The sequence below is a fragment of the Carcharodon carcharias genome, chromosome 3 (assembly GCF_017639515.1).
Source record: "Carcharodon carcharias isolate sCarCar2 chromosome 3, sCarCar2.pri, whole genome shotgun sequence".
Lineage (NCBI taxonomy): Eukaryota > Metazoa > Chordata > Chondrichthyes > Lamniformes > Lamnidae > Carcharodon > Carcharodon carcharias.
The window spans coordinates 36,949,869-36,970,238 of record NC_054469.1 but is presented as its reverse complement, the minus strand read 5'-3'; the positions used below and the strand labels follow the sequence as shown (position 1 = coordinate 36,970,238).

Genomic DNA, 20,370 nt, shown 5'->3' with positions numbered 1-20,370 from the left:
CTGTTCCCTTATCACCCCTGTGGGCACTAAGGTATATTGACTTTCAGCCAAGCAACATCTTGATTTTAAAATTATTTTCCTTCTTTTCAAATCCTTCCATGGCCTTTCCCTCCCTATCTAAGTAATCTCCTCCAGTCCCACAGCCCACAGTGCTGGCACCACTTTCCAACAAGAGAATGGAGGACATTTTTATGGTTGGAACTTGTTAAAGTCCATATTGAGGTCAGAGGACTGCAAAGTACCTCGTAGAAAGATAAGCTGCTTTTCCTTAAGCTTATGTTCAACTCTAATGGAATAACGTAGAGGAAATTTTATAGGTCATAATTTTCTTCTCCCATATTTGGTTTGCAGAATTTCTTTTTCTTCCCCTTCCTTATAACCTGTTCCTAATTAAATGCTATTCATCTGTAATGTCTCCTGGAAAAAACCGGGCAGCAGAAAAGTTAAAATGAAGTGATGAGTTTTTTATTCCAATCTGGCTGACAGCTAAATTGGAGGCACCAAGAGCACCTACTAAATCCAGCAAGGTCTTTGTTTAAATCCAAAGATTGGGTCCCGGTAATGTCATTGGCACCTGACTGCAGTCTGCAACCTAGCACATGTGGAAAAGTCCTTATGGCTTCACTGCCAGGACAAACCACTCAGGACCAGGAAACAGAGCCAAAAACAGCCCATCAAAGTAAGTTTATTTAATTTTTTTCCCCTTCCTTACGGCACAGAAGAAGCAGAAGGCCTTTTTACTTGTTCAAAACTTGTATCCTGCATGTAACAAAATAATGCCCTTTAAAGCTAGTCCCTATTTTAGGGTGAACTGAAAGTATGGATATTTACCCCATGCATGACCAACTCACTCAGTTCCCCTTCATTCCCTTCCCATGTTCTCTATCCTATTACGTGGATGATCTTTCTGCTTTATTAAGAAGATAAATATATAATAAGAATCCTAAATGCCATCTTCAGATACTGGTAATTGATAAATTTTCTGGTGGCTTGGAACAGCAGGACAGAATTGACTTTTGGAAAAGCTCAGGAAGTTACCTGTGGTCAAGCCCAGCGCTCTAACCTGGTGGACTGGATCACCCATCAGTTTCAGATCCTGCCCAATTTGCATTCCTTTCAAACTAACAGCAAGTGGTTAGAAGGGAAAAATGAATTTTGACATTTATTGCAAGGGGAATGGAATATAAGTATAGGGAAGTTTTACTGCAGCTGTACAGGGCTTTGGTGAGGCCAGATCTGGAGTGCTGTGTACAGTTTTGGTCTCCTTACTCGAGAAAAGATATAATTGCACTAGAAGCAGTTCAAGGAAGGTTCACTCAACTCATTCCTGGGATGAGGGGATTATCTTATGATGAAAGGTTGAACAGGTTGGGCCAATACCCAATGGAGTTTCCAAGAATGAGAAGTGATCTTATTGAAACAGAGACCGGGATTTTCCAGGCTGTGATCGGCTGCGCACCACGATTTCACACGAGTGGGCCGATTAGAGTCCGCCCTGCGTGGATCGCGAGCGGTAGTGCTGTGCGGGTAGGGTGCAGGATGGAGAGTTGGATCCAGCGCTCTTTCACGCATGGAGCTGCCTCAGGGAGATTGAAGTGTTTTTTAAAAAAATACACGTGGACAGTAAAAACTTAATGAAACATGTCCCCTCATTTGACTGTGTCGCATGAGATGGGACGTCTTTTTATTTTCAAAATAAGGTTTTTATTTCATCACTATTAGCTTTAGGAAACCTCATCCCGCATTGATTGGGCAGCGTAAAATTCAACTTCGTTACCTAGCTAATGGCCTTAATAGGCTATTCAATTATTGGCAGGCACGCAGCCAACTCTGGCGCTCACCCGCCGAACGAAATATCGTGTGAGTTCGCGATGACATCGGGACGTAAACCTGACATCACCATGGGTCATTTTATGTTCCAGCATGTTGGGCGCACGCCCACATGCCGAATGCAAAATGCTGCCCATAAAGATCCTGAGGGGATTTGACAGGGTGGACACTGGGAGGATGTTTCCAGTTGTGGGAGAGACTGGAACCAGGTGACACAGTTTAAGAATAAGAGGTCTACCATTTAAAAGGGAGATGAGGAGAAATTTGTTCTCTCAAAGGGTCATTAATATGTAGGGTGCTCTTCCCCAGAAAGCAGTGAAGGTCAGGTCATTGGCTTTATTCAAGGCAGAGTTGACAGATTTTTGATAGACAAGGGAGTCAAGGGTTATGGGAGGCAGATGGCAAAGTGGAATTGAGACCACAACCATGATCGTCAGCCATGATCTTATTGAATGGTGGAGCAGGCTCAAAAGGCTGAATGGCCTACTCCTGCTCCCATGCCTTATGTTCCTATGTTCCTAACGTTATGGAGGTCAGTGGTTTCCATGAGGGTGAGGGATCCACTGCAGCAAATGACCATCCATTGGGCCGAGATAATAATTTACTCAAGTGCCTGAAACATTTATGAGCTCCCATTACAGCGCATGTTCAATGTATTATGAGTGTTTTTTATTTTATTAATGATCTTTCAATTTACCTGTTCTTTGAGATTGTCAGAGTTGACCATGGGGTGTTAAGTGAATGTTAATTCTCAACATAGACTAAATGTTAGAACCTAAGTGCTTACTTTGTAAATGCCGGCTGCTTTGAGTTTTACGGTAGTTCAGTACTATATAAAATGCATGTTCTTCTTTAAATTTAGCTGCTGGGACACTAATAAGCAAAGCATTCCATGGTGGACAATTAGAGGACCAATCGTAGCATCTATCATCGTAAGTGATGAATAAAAGCCTGCACCTCCTCAGACGGGAACACTTTTATCAGATTCCTACCTCAAACATGTTTGCCTTGATTGTTCTATGTTCTTGCAAATCAAAATGATTACTAACCTTTATATTACTGTGTTACTGTCATCATCCATCTACGTTATTGTGACACTATGTGTAATGCATTAAGAGCTGCTCAAAAATTGTTCACAATATCCTTCTACCGCCTAGAACTTGCAATACAGTGGGATAGGAACATGCTGGTCCTGGGCATGTGTTGCTGGTAATGTACACCAGAACAGAAGAATGCTGCATTGGAGATTTGAATCATTAACCCAGTACAGTTTATCAAATTAATATAAAATTTATGTAAATTTATATGCCTCCTCACAGAATTTTCTGTAAAATTTATTCCTCAATTTCAAAGGTAACCAATTGAAACTTGACGCCTAACCTGACAGCCTGCAATACTCAACTCTGTTGGCCTGATTTCCACAGATAGCAATAACATGGTCATAACAGCACCAGAGCCATGTAGTTCCTTGGGTTATTTGATCAAGAATGTTTATTCTAATCCTTATAATCTACAATTGAACTCCTCGAGTTTATTTTTAAGGGGCTTAACCGTGATGTTAATTGCTTTTGCGGACAATCTGTTCTACATATCCAAAATTATGTGGGATAACAAATCTTGCTATTCTTATTGAGCTTGCTATTTCTTATGTTGGTGTTGTCTAATACACACAATTTAAATAACTTGTTGATTTACAGAACAGATTAGAAAACATGACATATGTCTTTAAGATAATGAGAGCGATGATCTATACCTCTCATCATTTTGTGGGCCTGCATTGTCATCACTCCCCATCATCTTTGTATATAAATGAAGTTATTCTGTGTGTATTTCTGGGTGGAAAAATTGAAAATCATGGGCTGAATCTTCGGCTTGGCGAGTAGGGGTGGGGCCTGCTCGCCGAGGTGTAAAATGATGCAGCATGACATCAGGCATGCGTCCTGACTTCGCCACGCGACCTTTAGATTTTCAGTTCGGCGGGCATGCACCGGAGTCAGCTGCACGCCCGCCAGACTATCAAAGGTCTGTTAAGGCCATTAATAATCTAATTAAGCTTATTGAGAAAGCTGTCCATCCAACCTTAAGGTTGTCGGGCAGGCGAAGAGCCCAGGCGGCCTTCGCATTTTTCATTGAACCTCATCCACGGGCGGGATGAGATTTCATGAACGACTTAAAATTTTCAGAAAAATTTTTATTAAAATTACTGCACATGTCCCAGCTCATGTGACAGTTTCACATGAGGGGACATGTCATAAAAAATTTTTACAACACTTTACTAGGCTGTTTAAACTTAAAGCCAATCTCCACCTCTGTGTCTCAGAGAGATTCTGTGTCTTTCCGCGCTCCCAACTCAGGCAACACCCCCTCCGCCTGCACAGGGAGTATACAGAGCTTCTGGGCGTGCGTCATGCTGGGTGGGCCTCAACTGGCCCACCCATGTAAAATGGTGGCGCCCAGCCACTCGGGGGCGCCAATCAGCTCCGGGCCCACCCCGACACAAACCCCCACCGACAAGGAGAAAATTCTCCCCCATGTGTCCAATTCAGAAAATAAGTGGACTGAAATCAGCTGTGGTTCAATGGGAGTCAGAGGGTTATGGGTTCAAATCCAATTCCATGAGATTGATGCACATATTATAGGTTGACACTCCATTGCAATGCAGAAGGAGAGTTACACTGTCAGAAGCACCACTTTCCAGATAAGATGTTAAACCAAGGCCTCTTCTGCATTCTCACATGAGCATAAAAGATCAATGGCCAATGGTACCTCTAATTTTTCTCTGTTATGTTGCACTGCGCAGTCCTTTTAAGATTGCTGCACGACTGCTCACACTCGCATCTTAAAGAACATTGGTAGTGCCTGAACTGTTTGTTGCACTGTGCGCTACCTTCTGGATTGCTGCATGGCTGTGCACCCACACAGCTTAGAGGAAGCATTGTCCATGGCGCTATTGAAGAAAAGCAGAGGAATTCACCTGATGTCCCGACCAATGTTCATCTCTCAACAAACATCGAGGATAGATTGGGGCAAAAACAGAATTACCTGGAAAAACTCAGCAGGTCTGGCAGCATCGGCGGAGAAGAAAAGAGTTGACGTTTCGAGTCCTCATGACCCTTCGACAGAACTTGAGTTTGAGTCCAGGAAAGAGCTGAAATATAAGCTGGTTTAAGGTGCGTGTGTGGGGGGCGGAGAGATAGAGAGACAGAGAGGTGGAGGGGGTTGGTGTGGTTGTAGCGACAAACAAGCAGTGATAGAAGCAGATCATCAAAAGATGTCAACAACAATAGTACAATAGAACACATAGGTGTTAAAGTTAAAGTTGGTGATATTATCTAAACGAATGTGCTAATTAAGAATGGATGGTAGGGCACTCAAGGTATAGCTCTAGTGGGTTTTTTTTTTTATTTTATATAATGGAAATAGGTGGGAAAAGGAAAATCTTTATAATTTATTGGGAAAAAAAAAAGAAGGGGGAAACAGAAAGGGGGTGGGGATGGGGGAGGGGACTCACGACCTAAAGTTGTTGAATTCAATATTCAGTCCGGAAGGCTGTAAAGTCCCTAGTCGGAAGATGAGGTGTTGTTCCTCCAGTTTGCGTTGGGCTTCACTGGAACAATGCAGCAAGCCAAGGACAGACATGTGGGCAAGAGAGCAGGGTGGAGTGTTAAAATGGCAAGCGACAGGGAGGTTTGGGTCATTCTTGCGGACAGACCGCAGGTGTTCTGCAAAGCGGTCGCCCAGTTTACGTTTGGTCTCTCCAATGTAGAGGAGACCACATTGGGAGCAACGAATGCAGTAGACTAAGTTGGGGGAAATGCAAGTGAAATGCTGCTTCACTTGAAAGGAGTGTTTGGGTCCTTGGACGGTGAGGAGAGAGGAAGTGAAGGGGCAGGTGTTGCATCTTTTGCGTGGGCAAGGGGTTGTGCCATAGGAGGGGGTTGAGGAGTAGGGGGTGATGGAGGAGTGGACCAGGGTGTCCCGGAGGGAGCGATCCCTACGGAATGCCGATAAGGGGGGTGAAGGGAAGATGTGTTTGGTAGTGGCATCATGCTGGAGTTGGCGGAAATGGCGGAGGATGATCCTTTGAATGCGGAGGCTGGTGGGGTGATAAGTGAGGACAAGGGGGACGTTGTTTTCGTTAAGGGGTGATAGTCGCTAAATGGGTGCTGTGATAATAAGATACACACTTGTTAGAAAGTCTGATTTTATTGTGTAATTCGATCTTAGTTGCTAATTACCATAATTTTAAATTATCCGGAGACACTAAAACAGATATATCTTTAGGTTTAGCACTCAAGCTCTGATTAATTCAATTTTTGTGCAGCTGGATATGTGGTTTTCAAGTATCCACTTCCACAGAAGGAGCTGAATGGGCTGGCTGGCACACAGCAGCCACTTCAGGATGGCTCAGAGACCGAGTGAGAGGGCGACATTGGAGGTCCTGGTAGAGGAGGTTCATAGGAGGTAGGATATCCTGTACCCGCAGGGAGAAAGGGAGTACAGTTTGGCCCCCAATCCCTCTAGCCTGCAGAAGCTGGTGCAGCCTTGTGTCCTCCTCCAGACTAAGGAGGAGCCCTAGTACGGTGCTGATGGCTGAGTACTGCCTTTCTAGTGACTCCTCTAAGGTAGAGTAGTACAGCACTTATTCTCTTTAGTTCTCAGAGTGTTGTGAAGTCTAGACAAACTGTCCCAGAAAGTCTCCCAATGTACCTCAAAAGTCCTCTTCAAACCTCCAGCAGCAATTGAACAGTGAAAAGCTGAACATTGCTTTAAGTATTGCTCAAAAGCCTTATCGCGACTTGCTAATTATTGCGCTGGTAAGCAATTGGATTGGTAATCAGTCCCTTATCGATCCTCGAAGCAGCCATTCCTACTGCACAGTTCAACTCCTTTACTAAGATGGCATCTTGTGCTAAACAGGCAAAACCAATGTTGCAGTTCAAGACCCCATCTAGGCTCTTCAGAGGCTCTTTAGCATCTAAGTATCCTGGGGAAATTGCTCCCTTGGTCTTTATAAATTAACCCAAAGGGAAACACTTTCTTATTCTGATGAATGCTAAATGGTATACCTGATTGGAAATTGTGCAAATATAATTGTGAAAAACTGTGGAATTTGACACCACACTAACAGCTAGCTAAAGTGAACTAGCAAATTAGGTTAAGGGACAGGTCAATAGCATTGCATTGACAGAAATTTAAGGGGATATTTCCGAATACACAGAATGGTTACAGTTCAATGAGAAAGAAAATTTCCAAGAGGAGGAGCCACCACCCATGTTTAACTAAAAAAATTAAAGACTATATTAAAATAAAGAAAAAGTATACAATTGTGCAAAGATGGGTGGCAGGTCTGAAGATTGGATAGACAATAAAAAACTTCAAAGAATGACTAAAAGTTTGATAAGGAAGGAAAAATTAGAGTAAGAGAGAAAGCTAATGTTATGATGTGGCAGATGATGTGTGCCAGGTGGATCAAATCCACGAGGGGAACGTGATCACACGGTCACAACGATTTTGTAATTTGTATTTTGTTTCGAGATGCGTGCTTTGAATTCAGTAGTAATAAGTCCACCCAGACTTAGAGACTTTTTACAAAACTAAATTAAATATTTATTAACAAAAGAAAAGATTTCAAGCACATACATAGGTCCACAAATTACTACTATAATAACTCCTAAAACCCCTAATTAACCTGGCCTTCAGTTACAGCTCCCTTAAGGCAACAGTAAAAACGAATAGATTTAAACAGACCCAGGCAAAGCAACACAATATCCTAGACAGTCCCATTCAAAATAAGTTTTCTCAGCTTTGGTTCCTGTAGACAGCACAGAGGCTGGAGGCTTTTTACACTTCTATTAGATCTTAGAATGCCTTCTCCTTACACATAACCTCATCTCCTTTATACATGTTTCTCCCTTTTAATGCAAATTCCATTATTCCCATGTTTTTGCAACTTTACTTTTCTCATAATATAAATCTTTCATAGTACTAATTTTATCAGTAATCTTTGGGAAAAATAATTGTTTGGCTTAGCTTCTTTTAGCTAGGTGTAACATCTTACCATCTCTTTGAAATTCAGACTAACCTAATTTATCTATAAATGCAAATTTTCCTCACACCTCACATTCTAAAACTTCAGCCATGTTTACATATTTAGCATTTCAAATCTAGCTTCTTGTTTGATTACTCAAAAACCTCCAGACCAGCTGTTTCTAATTCAATTAATTCCACACACACTATTAAGCCACTTTTACAATAAATCACAATAATATTATGAAAATTATTATATTTTCATGGCAGCTAGCTAGAAATATAAAGACAGATAGTAAGAGTTTCTATAGCTCTTTAAAAAAGGAAAGAGTCAACAAAGTGAGACCATTGGCCCTATAGAAAGTAAGACTGGGGAAATAATATTGGAGAATAAGGAGATGGCAGATGAACTGAACAGGTATTTTACATCAGTCTTCACTATAGAGGATACAAGTAACATCCCAGAAATAGCTGTAAATCAGGAAATGGAAGGGAGGGAGGAACATTGGAAAATTACAATCACCAGAGAAGTGGTACTGAGCAAATTGTTGGAGATGCAGGCTGACAAGTCCTCGGATCCTGATGGACTCATCCTAAGGTCTTAAAAGAAGTGGCTAGGGAGATAGTTTTAATTTTCCAAAATTCCCTAGAATCGGGCAAGATTCCATTAGATTGGAAAATAGTGAATGTAACTCCTTTATTCAGAAAGGGAGAGAGACAGAAAGCGGGAAACGATAGGGCAATTAGCTTAACATCTGTCATAGGGAAAATGTTAGAAGCTGTTATTAAAGAAGTTATAACAGGGCACTTCAAAAAATTCAAGGTAATTAGACAGAGTCAACATGGTTTTATGAAAGGGAAATCATGTTTGACCAATTTATTGGAGTTCTGTGAAGAAGTAACATATGCTGGGGATAAAGGGGAACCAGTGGATGTACTGTACTTAGATTTTCAAAAGGCATTTGATATGGTGCCACATCAATGGCTACTGCAATAAATAAAAGCTCATGGTGTAGCGGGTAACACATTGGCATGGATAGAAGATTGGCTAGCTAACAGGAAGCAGAGAGTTGGCATAAATGGGTCTTTTTCTAGATGGCAAGGTACAATGAGTGCTGTGCCACAGGGATCAGTGCTGGGGCCTCAACTTCATACAATTTGTATAAGTGACTTGGATAAAGAGACTGAAGGTATGACTGCTAAATTTGCTGATGACACAAAGATAGGTAAGATAGTAAGATGAGACAAGGACTCAAGAAGGCTAGAAAGGGATATGGATCAGTTAAGTGAGTGGGCTCACTGTGGGGAAGGTGGGACCAGTACAAACAGGATAGGTTGCATCTGAGCAGGACTGGGACCAATGTCCTCACCTGGGGGGTGTTTGCCAGTGTGGTCGGGGAGGGTTTAAACTAGAATGGCAGGGGGATGGGAACCTGAGCATGAAGACAGAGGAGGGGGAAACAAGGATAGAAACAAAAGACAGAAAAGGAAGAAGCAAAAATGGAAGTCAGAAAAAACAAGGGCAAAAAACAAATGGGGTCATGGTGCAAAATAAAGCTAAGATGACCTACAAGGTTAAAAAGACAAGTCTAAAGACACTGTATTGTAATGCACAGAGCATTCGCAATAAGGTAGATGAATTAGCAATGCAAACAGATATAAACGGTTATGATATAGTTGCAATTACCGAGACATGGCAGCAGGATGACCAAGGATGGGAACTGAACATCCAGGGGATTCAATATTTAGGAAGGACAGACAGATAGGGAAAGGAGGCGGGGTAGCGTTGTTAGTAAAGGAGGAAATCAATGCAATAATTGCTTGGAAAATCATGATGTGGAATCTGTTTGGGTGGAGATAAGAAACACCAAGGGGCAGAAAATGTTGGTGAGGTTTGTCTGTAGGCCCCCAAACAGTAATGGAGATGTAAGGGAAGGCATTAAACAGGAAATTAGAGATGCAGGCAATAAGGGTACAACTGTAATCATGGGTGACTTTAATCTACATATAGATTGGACAAACCAAACTAGCAATAATACTGTGGAGGAGGATTTCTTGGAGTGTGTATGTGATGGTTTATTAGACCAAAACATTGAGGAACCAGCTAGAAAGCAGGTTATCCTAGACTGGGTATTGTGCAATGAGAAAGTATTAATTAGCAATCTTGTTGTGCGGGGTCTCTTGGGGAAGAGCAACCATAAAATGATAGAATTGTTCATTAAGATGGATAGTGAAAAAGTTGAATTGAAAACTAGGGTCTGAATCTAAATAAAGGGAACTACTAGGGTATGAGGCACGAGTTGGCAATGATAGATTGAGGAACCTCATTAAAAGAGTTGACAGTGGATAGGCAATGGCTAATATTTAAGGAACATATGCATGAATTACAACAATTATTCATTCCTGTCTGGTGCAAAAATTAAACAGGAAAGGTGGCTCAAATATGGCTTATAAAATATATTAGGGATAGTATTAGATGCAAAAAGGAGATGTAAAATTGCCAGTAAAAGCAGCAAGCCTGAGGATTGGGAACAGTTTAGAATTCAGCAAAAGTGGACAAAAAGAATGATCAAGAAGGGGAAAATGGAGTATGAGAGTAAACTTGCAAGGAACATAAAAGCTGACTGTAAAAGCTTCTATAAATATGTGAAGAAAAAAGATTGTTGAAGGCAAATGTAGGTTCCTTACAGTCAGAAATGGGGGAAATTATAATGGGGAATAAAGAAATGGCAGAAGAATTGAACACATATTTTGCCTCTGTCTTCACAAAAGAGAACACAAATAATTTCCCAGAAACGTTAGGGTCTAGTGAGAGGAAGGAATTGAAGAAAATCAGTATTAATCAAAAATGATGCTAGAGAAATTAACGGGGTTAAAGGCTGAAAAATCCCCAGGGCTTGTGAACCCACCGACTCCCACAGCTGCCTCAACTAGAGCTCCTCACATCCTGCTTCCCATTCTCTCAGTTCCTTCGCCTCCACCGCATCTGTGCCGATGATGCCACATTCCAAAATGGCCCTTCTGACATTTCTTCCTTCTTCCTTAACCAAGGTCTCACCCCCACCCCACTCAGCTGTGTCCAACGATCAGATTGGGTCCCTTGTCCTCACTTTTCACCCCACCAGCCTCAGCATTCAAAGGATCTGCCATTTCAGCCAACTCCAGCATGATGCCACCACCAAGCACTTCTTCCCCCCACCCCCTGCCCCCCTGTCAGCATTCCATAGGGCCGTTCCTTCCTTGACACCCTGGTCCACTCCTCCATCATCCCCATCACCTCATCTTCCTATGGCACCTTCCCGTGCAATCGCAGAAGGTGCAACACCTGCCCTTTTACCTCCTCCTCCTCACCGTCCAAGGGCCCAAACACTCCTTTCAGGTGAAGCAGCGCTTCACTTGCACCTCCTTCAGTTTGGTCTACTGCATCTGCTGCCCCCAATGTGGTCTCCTCTACGTCGGGGAGACCAAATGCAGACTGGATGACCATTTTGCAGAACATCTCCAGTCTGTCCATAAGCATGACCCAGACCTCCCTGACGCTTGCCATTTCAACACACCACCCTGCTCTCATACCCACATGTCCCTCCTTGGCCTGCTGCAATGTTCCAGTGAACCCCAACGCAAACTGAAGGAACAGCACCTTATCTTCCGACTAGGCACTTTACAGCCTTCCGGACTTAACATTGAGTTCAACAACTTCAGATCATGAACTCTCTCCTCCATCTTCACCCCCTTTTTTAATCCCCTTTTATCTACATTCATTTTTATCCTTTATCCATTTTTATTTTATTTTCATTCATTTTTCTGCGGTTTTATCCCCTTTTTATCCCCTGTTCTATCCCATTTTCTATCCTTTATTCCCCACCATGGCCCCCTCCCTCCACCCCATCCCCTCCAGGGCCATCTGTTACTTGTTCCATGTTGTTCTTGCACACAATGCTAACCTTGTTCTGCTATAATCACATTCTGCTTTCTTATCTTTATGTCACTATTAGCACCTTTTTTTTAGCACTAACCGTACCATTAGCACTCCCTTTTTCCTTTAGTTCATGATATCTTTGTCAATCCTTCCATTGTGCCCACTGGCCTTCTATCCAGCTTCACCTGCCCCCCCCCGCCCCCCCCCCCTCCTTTAACAGTATAAATTTCATCACATTTCCACTTTTCTTCAGCTCTGAGGAAGGGTCATACAGACTCAAAACGTTAACTCTGTTTCTCTCTCCACAGATGCCGCTAGACCTACTAAGTTTTTTTCCAGCATTTTTTCTTTTTGTTTCAGATTTCCAGCATCTGCAGCCTTTTGCTTTTATCTTAGGCTTTTGATAAGGTCCCACATAGGAGGCTAGTGGGCAAAATTAAAGCACATGGGATTGGGGGCGATATACTGGCATGGATTGAGAATTGGTTGACAGACCGGAAACAGAAAGTGGGAATAAATGAGTCTTTTTCCGGGTGGCAGGCGGTGACTAGTGGTGTACCACAAGGATCAGTGCTTGGACCCCAGCTATTCATGATATATATAAATGACTTGGATGAGGGAACCAAATGCAATATTTCCAAGTTTGCTGATGACACAAAACTGGGCAGGGTTGTTTGGAGGATGCAAGGAGGCTTCAGGGCAATTTCGACAAGTTGTGTGTGTGAGCAAACACATGGCAGATGCAGTATAACATGGATAAATGTGAAGTTATAAGCTTCAGTGTAAAAAACAGAAAGGCAGAGTATGATTTAAATGGTGATATACTGGGAAATGTGGATGTGCAAAGAAACCTGGGTGTCCTTGTACACCAGTCAATAAAAGTAAACAGATAGGTGCAGGAAGCAATTAGAAAGGCAAGTGGAATGTTGGCCTTCATTGCGAGAGGATTTGAGTTCAGAAGTAGGGACGTCTTACTGCAGTTATACAAGGCCTTGGTGAGACCACACCTGGGGTATTGGTCTCCCTATCTAAGAAAGGATATACTTGCCATAGAGGGAGTGCAGCGAAGGTTCACTAGGCTAATACCAGGGATGGCAGGACTGTCGTATGAGGAAAGATTGGTTCGACTGGACCTATATTCACTAGAGTTTAGAAGAATTAGAGGAGATCCAATTGAAACGTATAAAATTCTAACAGGGCTAGGCAGATGCAAGGAGGATCCTGGGTGGGGAGTCTGGGACCAGGGGCCACAGTTTCAGGATACGGGGCAGGCCATTTAGGACTGAGATGAGGAAACATTTCTTCACTCAGAGGGTGGTCAACCTGTGGAATTCTCTACCACAGAAGGCTGTGGAGGCCGGGTCACTGAGTATATTCAAGAAAGACATGGACAAATTTTTGGATATTAGGGGCATCAAGGGGTATGGAGAGAAAGTGGGAATATGGCATTGAAATAGAGGATCAGCCATGATCATATTGAATAGCGGAGCAGACTCGAAGGACCGAATGGCCTACTCCTGCTCCTTGTTTCTATGTATTCTATGGGCAAAGATCTGACAAATGGAGTATAAAGTGTGCAATTATCCATTTTGGCAGGAAAAATAAAAAAGAAGCATATTATCTAAATGGTGAGAGATTGCAGAGCTCTGAGATGCAGAGGGATCTAGTTGTCCTAGTGCATGAATTGCAAAAGGCTACAGCAAGTAATTAGGAGAGATAATACAATGTTATCCCTTATTGTGAGGGGAATTGAATGCAGCAGTAGGGAGGTTATGCTTCAGTTGTACAGGGCGTTGGTGAGACACTGTGTATAGTATTGGTCTCTTTATTTAAGGAAGGATGTATATGCATTTGAAGCAGTTCAGAGAAGGTTTACTAAACTAATACATGGATTTATCTTAAGAAGAAAGTTTGGACCGGCTGGGCCTGTATCCACTGGAGTTTAGAGTAAGAAGCGACGTGACCGAAACATATAAGGCCCTGAGGGGGTCTTGACAGGGTGGATGTGGAGAGGATGTTTCCTCTTGTGCAAGAATCTAGAACTGGGGGTCTCTGTTTAAAAATAAGGCAACACCCATTTAGGACAGAAATGAGGAGAATTTTTTTTCCCTCAGAGGGTTGTGAGTCTTTGGAACTCTCTTCCTCAATGGCAGTGGAGTCTTTGGATATTTGAAAGGCAGAGCTAGATAGATTCTTGATAAGCAAGGGCCAAGGGGGTGAAAGGTTATCAGGAATAGCCAGGATTGTGGGGTTGACATAATAATCAGATCAACCATGATCTTATTGAATGGCGGAGCAGGCTTAAAGGGACGAGTGAACTACTCCTGCTCCTATTTCATATGTTCGTAATAACCATTTGAGCAGTTTCCATGTTTGTCAGCAGTAAATACAGGAACAGCGTCTCAAAGCTGGCATTCTCAAGAGTCGAGGCCATGCCGGATTTCGGATCTTGCCAGATATTGGGTCCGGCAGTTCAGGCTGTGGGTAGTTCGTGTCAAGCTGGGTCAGGTGGGGTCAAGAATCACTCGGAGCAGGGGAATAGATTAGCGCGTGAGGAGGCAAAGCCAAAAACTAGGCCAGCCCCACACCGCAACAATGAAGCAACTACCCAAGTGCCCAGGTAAGTTTTTTTTAATTTTCTTCAATTGAAATTGACGCATGGCCCATTCTAAAAATGTCCAGTTTTCGGACAAATCTGGTTTTGGGCAGCCAGCTTTGAGACACTGTGTACTGTGCTCAGTCTATCCACATTCACATGGTTTTCACAGTCACAGTAATGTTTAACATTAGTGAAAAACATTGTAAAAAAATTCATATGTGACCATTTCACTTGTTCAGGTAGGACCACCAGCAGAACTGCTTAGAGGAAGCGTAGTTAGAAAATTGGAGGTTTGACCTTGTCACCCTGTCTCTGACACGTGCTCCATGCTGGGAGATCATGATTGATGATTTACATGTAGATTGGAAAGTACTTCAGCAGGTTAGGTGCAGTAATAAATTTATTATTCCTGTTTGAAGGACATCGTCGTTTCACTTGCATTGACATTTGTTGAAAAGGCGAATGGAATGTTGGCCTTTACGTCTAGAAAACTAGAACAAAAGTGGGTAGAAGACTTGCTTCAAAGCACTGGTTAGACCAGCCCTGAACTTACTGTGAGCTATTCTGGGCACCACTTCCTAGGAATGAGTGCAGCATATCAGAATGATACCTGGACTCCAAGGATTTACAAGGGGAGAATACATAAACTAGGGTTGTATTCCCTGGAATTTATAAGGTCACGGGGTGATTTGATAAGTTTCTAAAATATTAAGGAAAGTAGGGTACATTGAGAGAAACTATTTCCACTGGTTGGGGAATCTATGACTAGGATGGGTTAGGGGGTGGGGGTGCAGTCTAAAAATAGGCCCAGACCTTTCAGAGCGAAATTAGGAAACACTTCTACACACTAAGGATGGTAGGAGCATGGTACTCTCGTCCACAACTGCATCAATAGCAATTGATGTGAGATTAAATGTAAATATTAATCCTGAGATTGATTGCACCAGAGATGTTAAGGAGTATGATGCAAAGATGAGTATATGGAGTTAACTTGCAGATCAGCCAAAATCCATCCTATTGATGGCTGCACAGGCCCAAGGAGCGACATGGTGTCTGCCTGTTTCCATGTTCCTGTGTAGCCACAATTGTGGAATAAATCCATTGCTGTGCTGATTGTGACGCCACAATTGCTCTCTGTCTACTTAAAATGGGATGGAGCTCTGAAGCTCCCAACGTTCTCTTTAGCAGTCTCAGGAATGAACTTGAACGTCAACAAGCTGAGCTTGTTCACGGACAGTGATGCACTTGCCAGGCTAAGGCCCTGTGGCAATCTGTTTCAGTATTAAGATAAAAGCAAAAAACTGCGGATGCTGGAAATCCAAAACAAAAATAAAAATACCTGGAAAAACTCAGCAGGTCTGACAGCATCTGCGGAGAGGAACACAGTTAACGTTTCGAGTCTGTATGACTCTTCAACAGAACTAAGGAGAAATAGAAGAGATGAAATATAAGCTGGTTTAAGGTTTTGGGTGGGGGGGTGGGGTGGTGGGACAAGTAGAGCTGGATAGAGGGCCAGTGATAGGGTGGAGATAAACAAAAGATGTCAAAGACAAAAGGACAAAGAGGTGTTGAAAGTAGTGATATTATCTAAGGAATGTGCTAATTAAGGGTAGAAAGCAGGACAAGCAATGTACAGATAGCCCTAGTGGGGGTGGGGTGGGGGGAAGGGATCGAAATAGGCTAAAAGGTAGAGATAAAACAATGGATGGAAATACATTTAAAAATAATGGAAATAGGTGGGAAAAGAAAAATCTATATAAATTACTGGAAAAAAGGGGGATCGGAAAGGGGGTGGGGATGGAGGAGAGAGTTCGTGACTTAAATTGTTGAACTCAATGTTCAGTCCGGAAGGCTGTAAAGTGCCTAGTCGGAAGATGAGGTGCTGTTCCTCCAGTTTGCATTGAGCTTCACTGGAACAATGCAGCAGGCCAAGGACGGACATTTGGGCATGAGAGCAGGGTGGAGCATTGAAATTGCAAGCGACAGGGAGGTCTGGGTCATGCTTGCGGACAGACCAAAGGTGTTTTGCAAAACGGTCACCCAGTCTGCGTTTGGTCTCTCCAATGTAGAGGAAACCACATTGGGAGCAGCGAATGCAATAGACTAAATCGAGGGAAGTGCAAGTGAAATGCTGCTTCACTTGAAAGTAGTGTTTGGGCCTTTGGATGGTGAGGAGAGGGGAAGTAAAGAGGCAGGTGTTGCACCTTCTACAGTTGCATGGGAAGGTGCCTTGGGAGGGAGTTGAGGTGTAGGGGGTGATGGAGGAGTGGACCAGGGTGTCCCAGAAGGAACAATCCCTGCGGAATGCCGCCGGGGGCGGGTGAAGGGAAGATGTGTTTGGTGGTGGCATCATGCTGGAGTTGGCGGAAATGGCGGAGGATGATCCTTTGAATGCGGAGGCTGGTGGAGTGATAAGTGAGGACAAGGGGGACCCTATCATGTTTCTGGGAGGGAGAGGAAAGTGTGAGGGCGGATGTGCGGGAGATGGGCTGGACACGGTTGAGGGCCCTGTCAACCACTGTGCGTGGAAAACCTCGGTTAAGGAAGAAGGAAGACATGTCAGAGGAACTGTTTTTGAAAGTGGCATCATCAGAACAGATGTGACGGAGGCGAAGGAACTGAGAGAATGGGATGGAGAGCTTACATGAAGCAGGGTGTGAGGAGCTGTAGTCAAGGTAGCTGTGGGAGTCGGTAGGCTTGTAATGAATATTGGTGGACAGTCTATCACCAGAAATTGAGACAGAGATGTCAAGGTATTAAACTTTGCCTAGTTTTAGTGATTTATAGACAGGCACAAACAGGAATAGTTAACTCATTAAATCTTCTTTAGAATAACCTATTTATGTTACATTAGGTCACACCATGATATGTTCAGTTGCTTTATAACTCGATTCATTACTCCGTTACATTAATGGCTTACACTACTATTGCCAAAATAACCCATTCTGAAGCTGCTAAGGAATGTCTATAGGAGAGATTGTTGACCAATCTATGAAGAAACCTCCAAAGAAGGAAAACAGCTTGCGTTCCTTATCCTGTTTGCCAAGTCAAAGCAAAGTTTCAATCTGCCTGGGCAGCTTAGTTTTACTGATAGAATCTGCTGTATTTTTATCCCTGACAGAAATTCTGTAACCAGCAGCATCCAATGGAGGCTAAGTATGACACTAAAGGGAAAGACAATGGCCAGAAGGGGACCTAGTAGCTTCGCTGCTATAGCACTTCTTTATGTTCAGAGCAGTTTAAGCAACGACAGCAAGAGATAGCCAGATAGCAAGCATAGGTAGGAGAGGAGATACTTACCCAGCAACAGGAATACACTGGGGAACTAAACCAATCTGCATTTTGCTGCTAAGGGAAAAGAACAGCAGTAACTAATATTCCTTAATCCAACCTTGCACTTGGAAAGATGATCATTTTAGAATTTAAATTGGATAAAGCTTATTTTTCAAGCATTTTTTCATGTAAATGATCATTTTTTGTCTGCCTTCTCATATTAATGTTATCTCATTTAATTAATAACCATTTCTATATAATGGGGATGTGTAAATTGTTATGATACACATAGGGACTGATAACCTGTGAAAGGATCACATGACATTGCTTCAAGTTTTATGACTTTTACTGTAACAAACAAACCAAAAGCAACATCAGCTAAACGCTATTTACTAGGCAATTAGTACTCGAAACTACAGAAAACATCTGCCTCCTTTAACTTATTCACATGACCGAAAACCCCGTGCCACTTGTATGCTTCACTGCCTGCTCTCCGCCATATTGCAGTTTTTACAGGAACCAATCCCAAATCACTCCCAGCTTCCAAGGGTTCGGTCCTCCTCATTTCACTGTGTCTTAACCTCGAGCGACCGTCAAAAGGCAGTTCTCTCAGTTTCCGGAGAGGTCCCAAACTGAACACCAGCAGTAAGGCCCACTCCAGCAATTCCTTCCCCCATTGACCTCACCAGGACAAATCTTCTAGATTCCGTAGTTTGCCACAAGATGTGGCCCTCTGACCAGAGACGGTGTTCCCTTCAACATTTCTGCTTAGTAGCTCAGAAGGAACTCACCATCTTATTCCCGACTGACCACACTAGCTGCAACCTTTTTCTCTGCTGAGACCTCCCTCTTTCTCTTTTTTCTGCCCAAACCTGGAGACGAAAAGTCTATCCACAGCAGCTCGTGCCTTTTCTTTTCAGATATGAATATCTTACACTTTGCTCCCAGTAAGTGTCACCCTGGACCTCCCTGACCCTGGGTCATTCAGGCTTGTTGTCAGGCAGAATTCAAAGTGAATCACATGATCCTCTTCATGACTCCTTCTTATCTGGAACCAGAGTAACAGTTCTAGATGGTAGTGGTCGTGTGATTGGAAGGTGCTGTCTAAGGAGACTTGGTGAATTCCTCCAGTTCATCTTGTAGATGATACACACTGCTGCTACTGTCCATTGGTGGTGTGAGAACTGAATGTTTGTGGATGTGGTGCCAATCAATTGGGCTGCTTTGTCCTGGATGGTGTTGAGCTTCTTGAGTTTTGTGGGAGCTGCACTCATCCAGACAAGCGAGGAGTATTCCATCACACTCCTGACTTGTGCCTTGTAGATGGTGGACAGGCTTTGGGGAGTCAGGAGGTGAGTTACTCACTGCAGGATTCCTGGCCTCTGACCTGCTCTTGTAGCCACAATATTTATATGGCTAGTCCAGTTCAGTTTCTGGTTAATGGTAACCTCCAGGGTGTTGATAGTGGGGGATTCAGTGATAGTAATGCCATTGAACACCAGGGGGCGATGGTTGGATTCTATCTTGTTGGAGATGGTCATTACCTGACACTGGTGTGCCGTGATTGTTACTTGCCATTTGTCAGCCCAAACCTGGATATTGTCCAGATCTTGCTGCATCTGGATATGGACTGCTTCAGTATCTGAGGAGTCACAAATGGTGCTGAATATTGTGCAATCATCAGCGAACATCCCCACTTCTGACCTATGATGGAAGGAAAGTCATTGATGAAGCAGCTGAAGATGGTTGGGCCTTGGACTGAGGAACTCCTGCAGTGATGTCCTGGAGCTGAGATGACTGACCTTCAACAACCACAACCATCTTCCTTTGTGCTGGATATAACTCCAACCAGCAGAGAGTTTTCCCCCTGATTCCCATTGATTCCAGTTTTGCTACTGCTCTTTGATGCCATACTTGGTCAAGTGTTGCCTTGATGTCAAGGGCAGTCACTCTTGGCTCATCTCGGGAGTTCAGCTCTTTTGGCTATGTTTGAGCTAAGGCTGTAATGAGGTCAGGAGCTGAGTGGCCCTGTTGGAACCAAAACTGAAGGTCAGTGAGCAGGTTATTGCTAAGCAAATGGTACTTGATAATACTATTGATGACTCCTTCCATTACTTTACTGATGATGGAGAGTGGACTGATGGAGTGTTAATTGGCCAGGTTGGATTTGTCCTGCTTTTTGTGTACAGGACATACCTTTATCTCCACTCTGGCCACAGGACACAGACACATCAGTGTCACCACTCTGGTTTGGGAGGCGGTGGCAGTGGTGGTCAGTGCCAACACTTTACACAAGAGGTCGGCTATCCAGTGCAGAAAGAGGATGAATGATCTCATCCATGTCGCCAGGGTAAGGCAACCATCTCATCACTCTAAACTCAAACACTCACAAGCCCATCACACATTCACTGGCATCTCACTCACTGCCAGCTCAAGGAACATCACCACTCACCCTGTCACACACTTCCTCACATCTCCATCTGGCCTCATCTCCTCTGGAGACAGCCTCCTCATCCCATCCAAGGCTCCACTCAGCACACATGCCTGGCATTCTTTTCATTTGGCCTGGCATATGCCTTGCTCACACTCTCTTCACCTGAGTTTATGCAGGACAAGATCTTGCACAATCAACGGGAGAGGTCCCAGACCGGAGGGGTTGGGGGGGGGGGGTGGAGTGCCAGACATCAAGGTCCTCACTCTGTTCAAGAGTCAGGCATTA

The 20,370-nt window shown here is 43.4% G+C and overlaps 1 protein-coding gene across 1 annotated transcript in view; it reads left to right on the top strand.

The window, feature by feature from the left end:
• The window catches only part of vipr2 (vasoactive intestinal peptide receptor 2), a 158,138-nt gene that overhangs the window by 113,423 nt on the left and 24,345 nt on the right, over positions 1–20,370 (top strand). Inside the window, exon 11 of the mRNA XM_041183927.1 lies at positions 2,693–2,762. Coding sequence (XP_041039861.1) covers positions 2,693–2,762 — 70 coding nt within the window. The remainder of the gene's footprint in view (positions 1–2,692; positions 2,763–20,370) is intronic.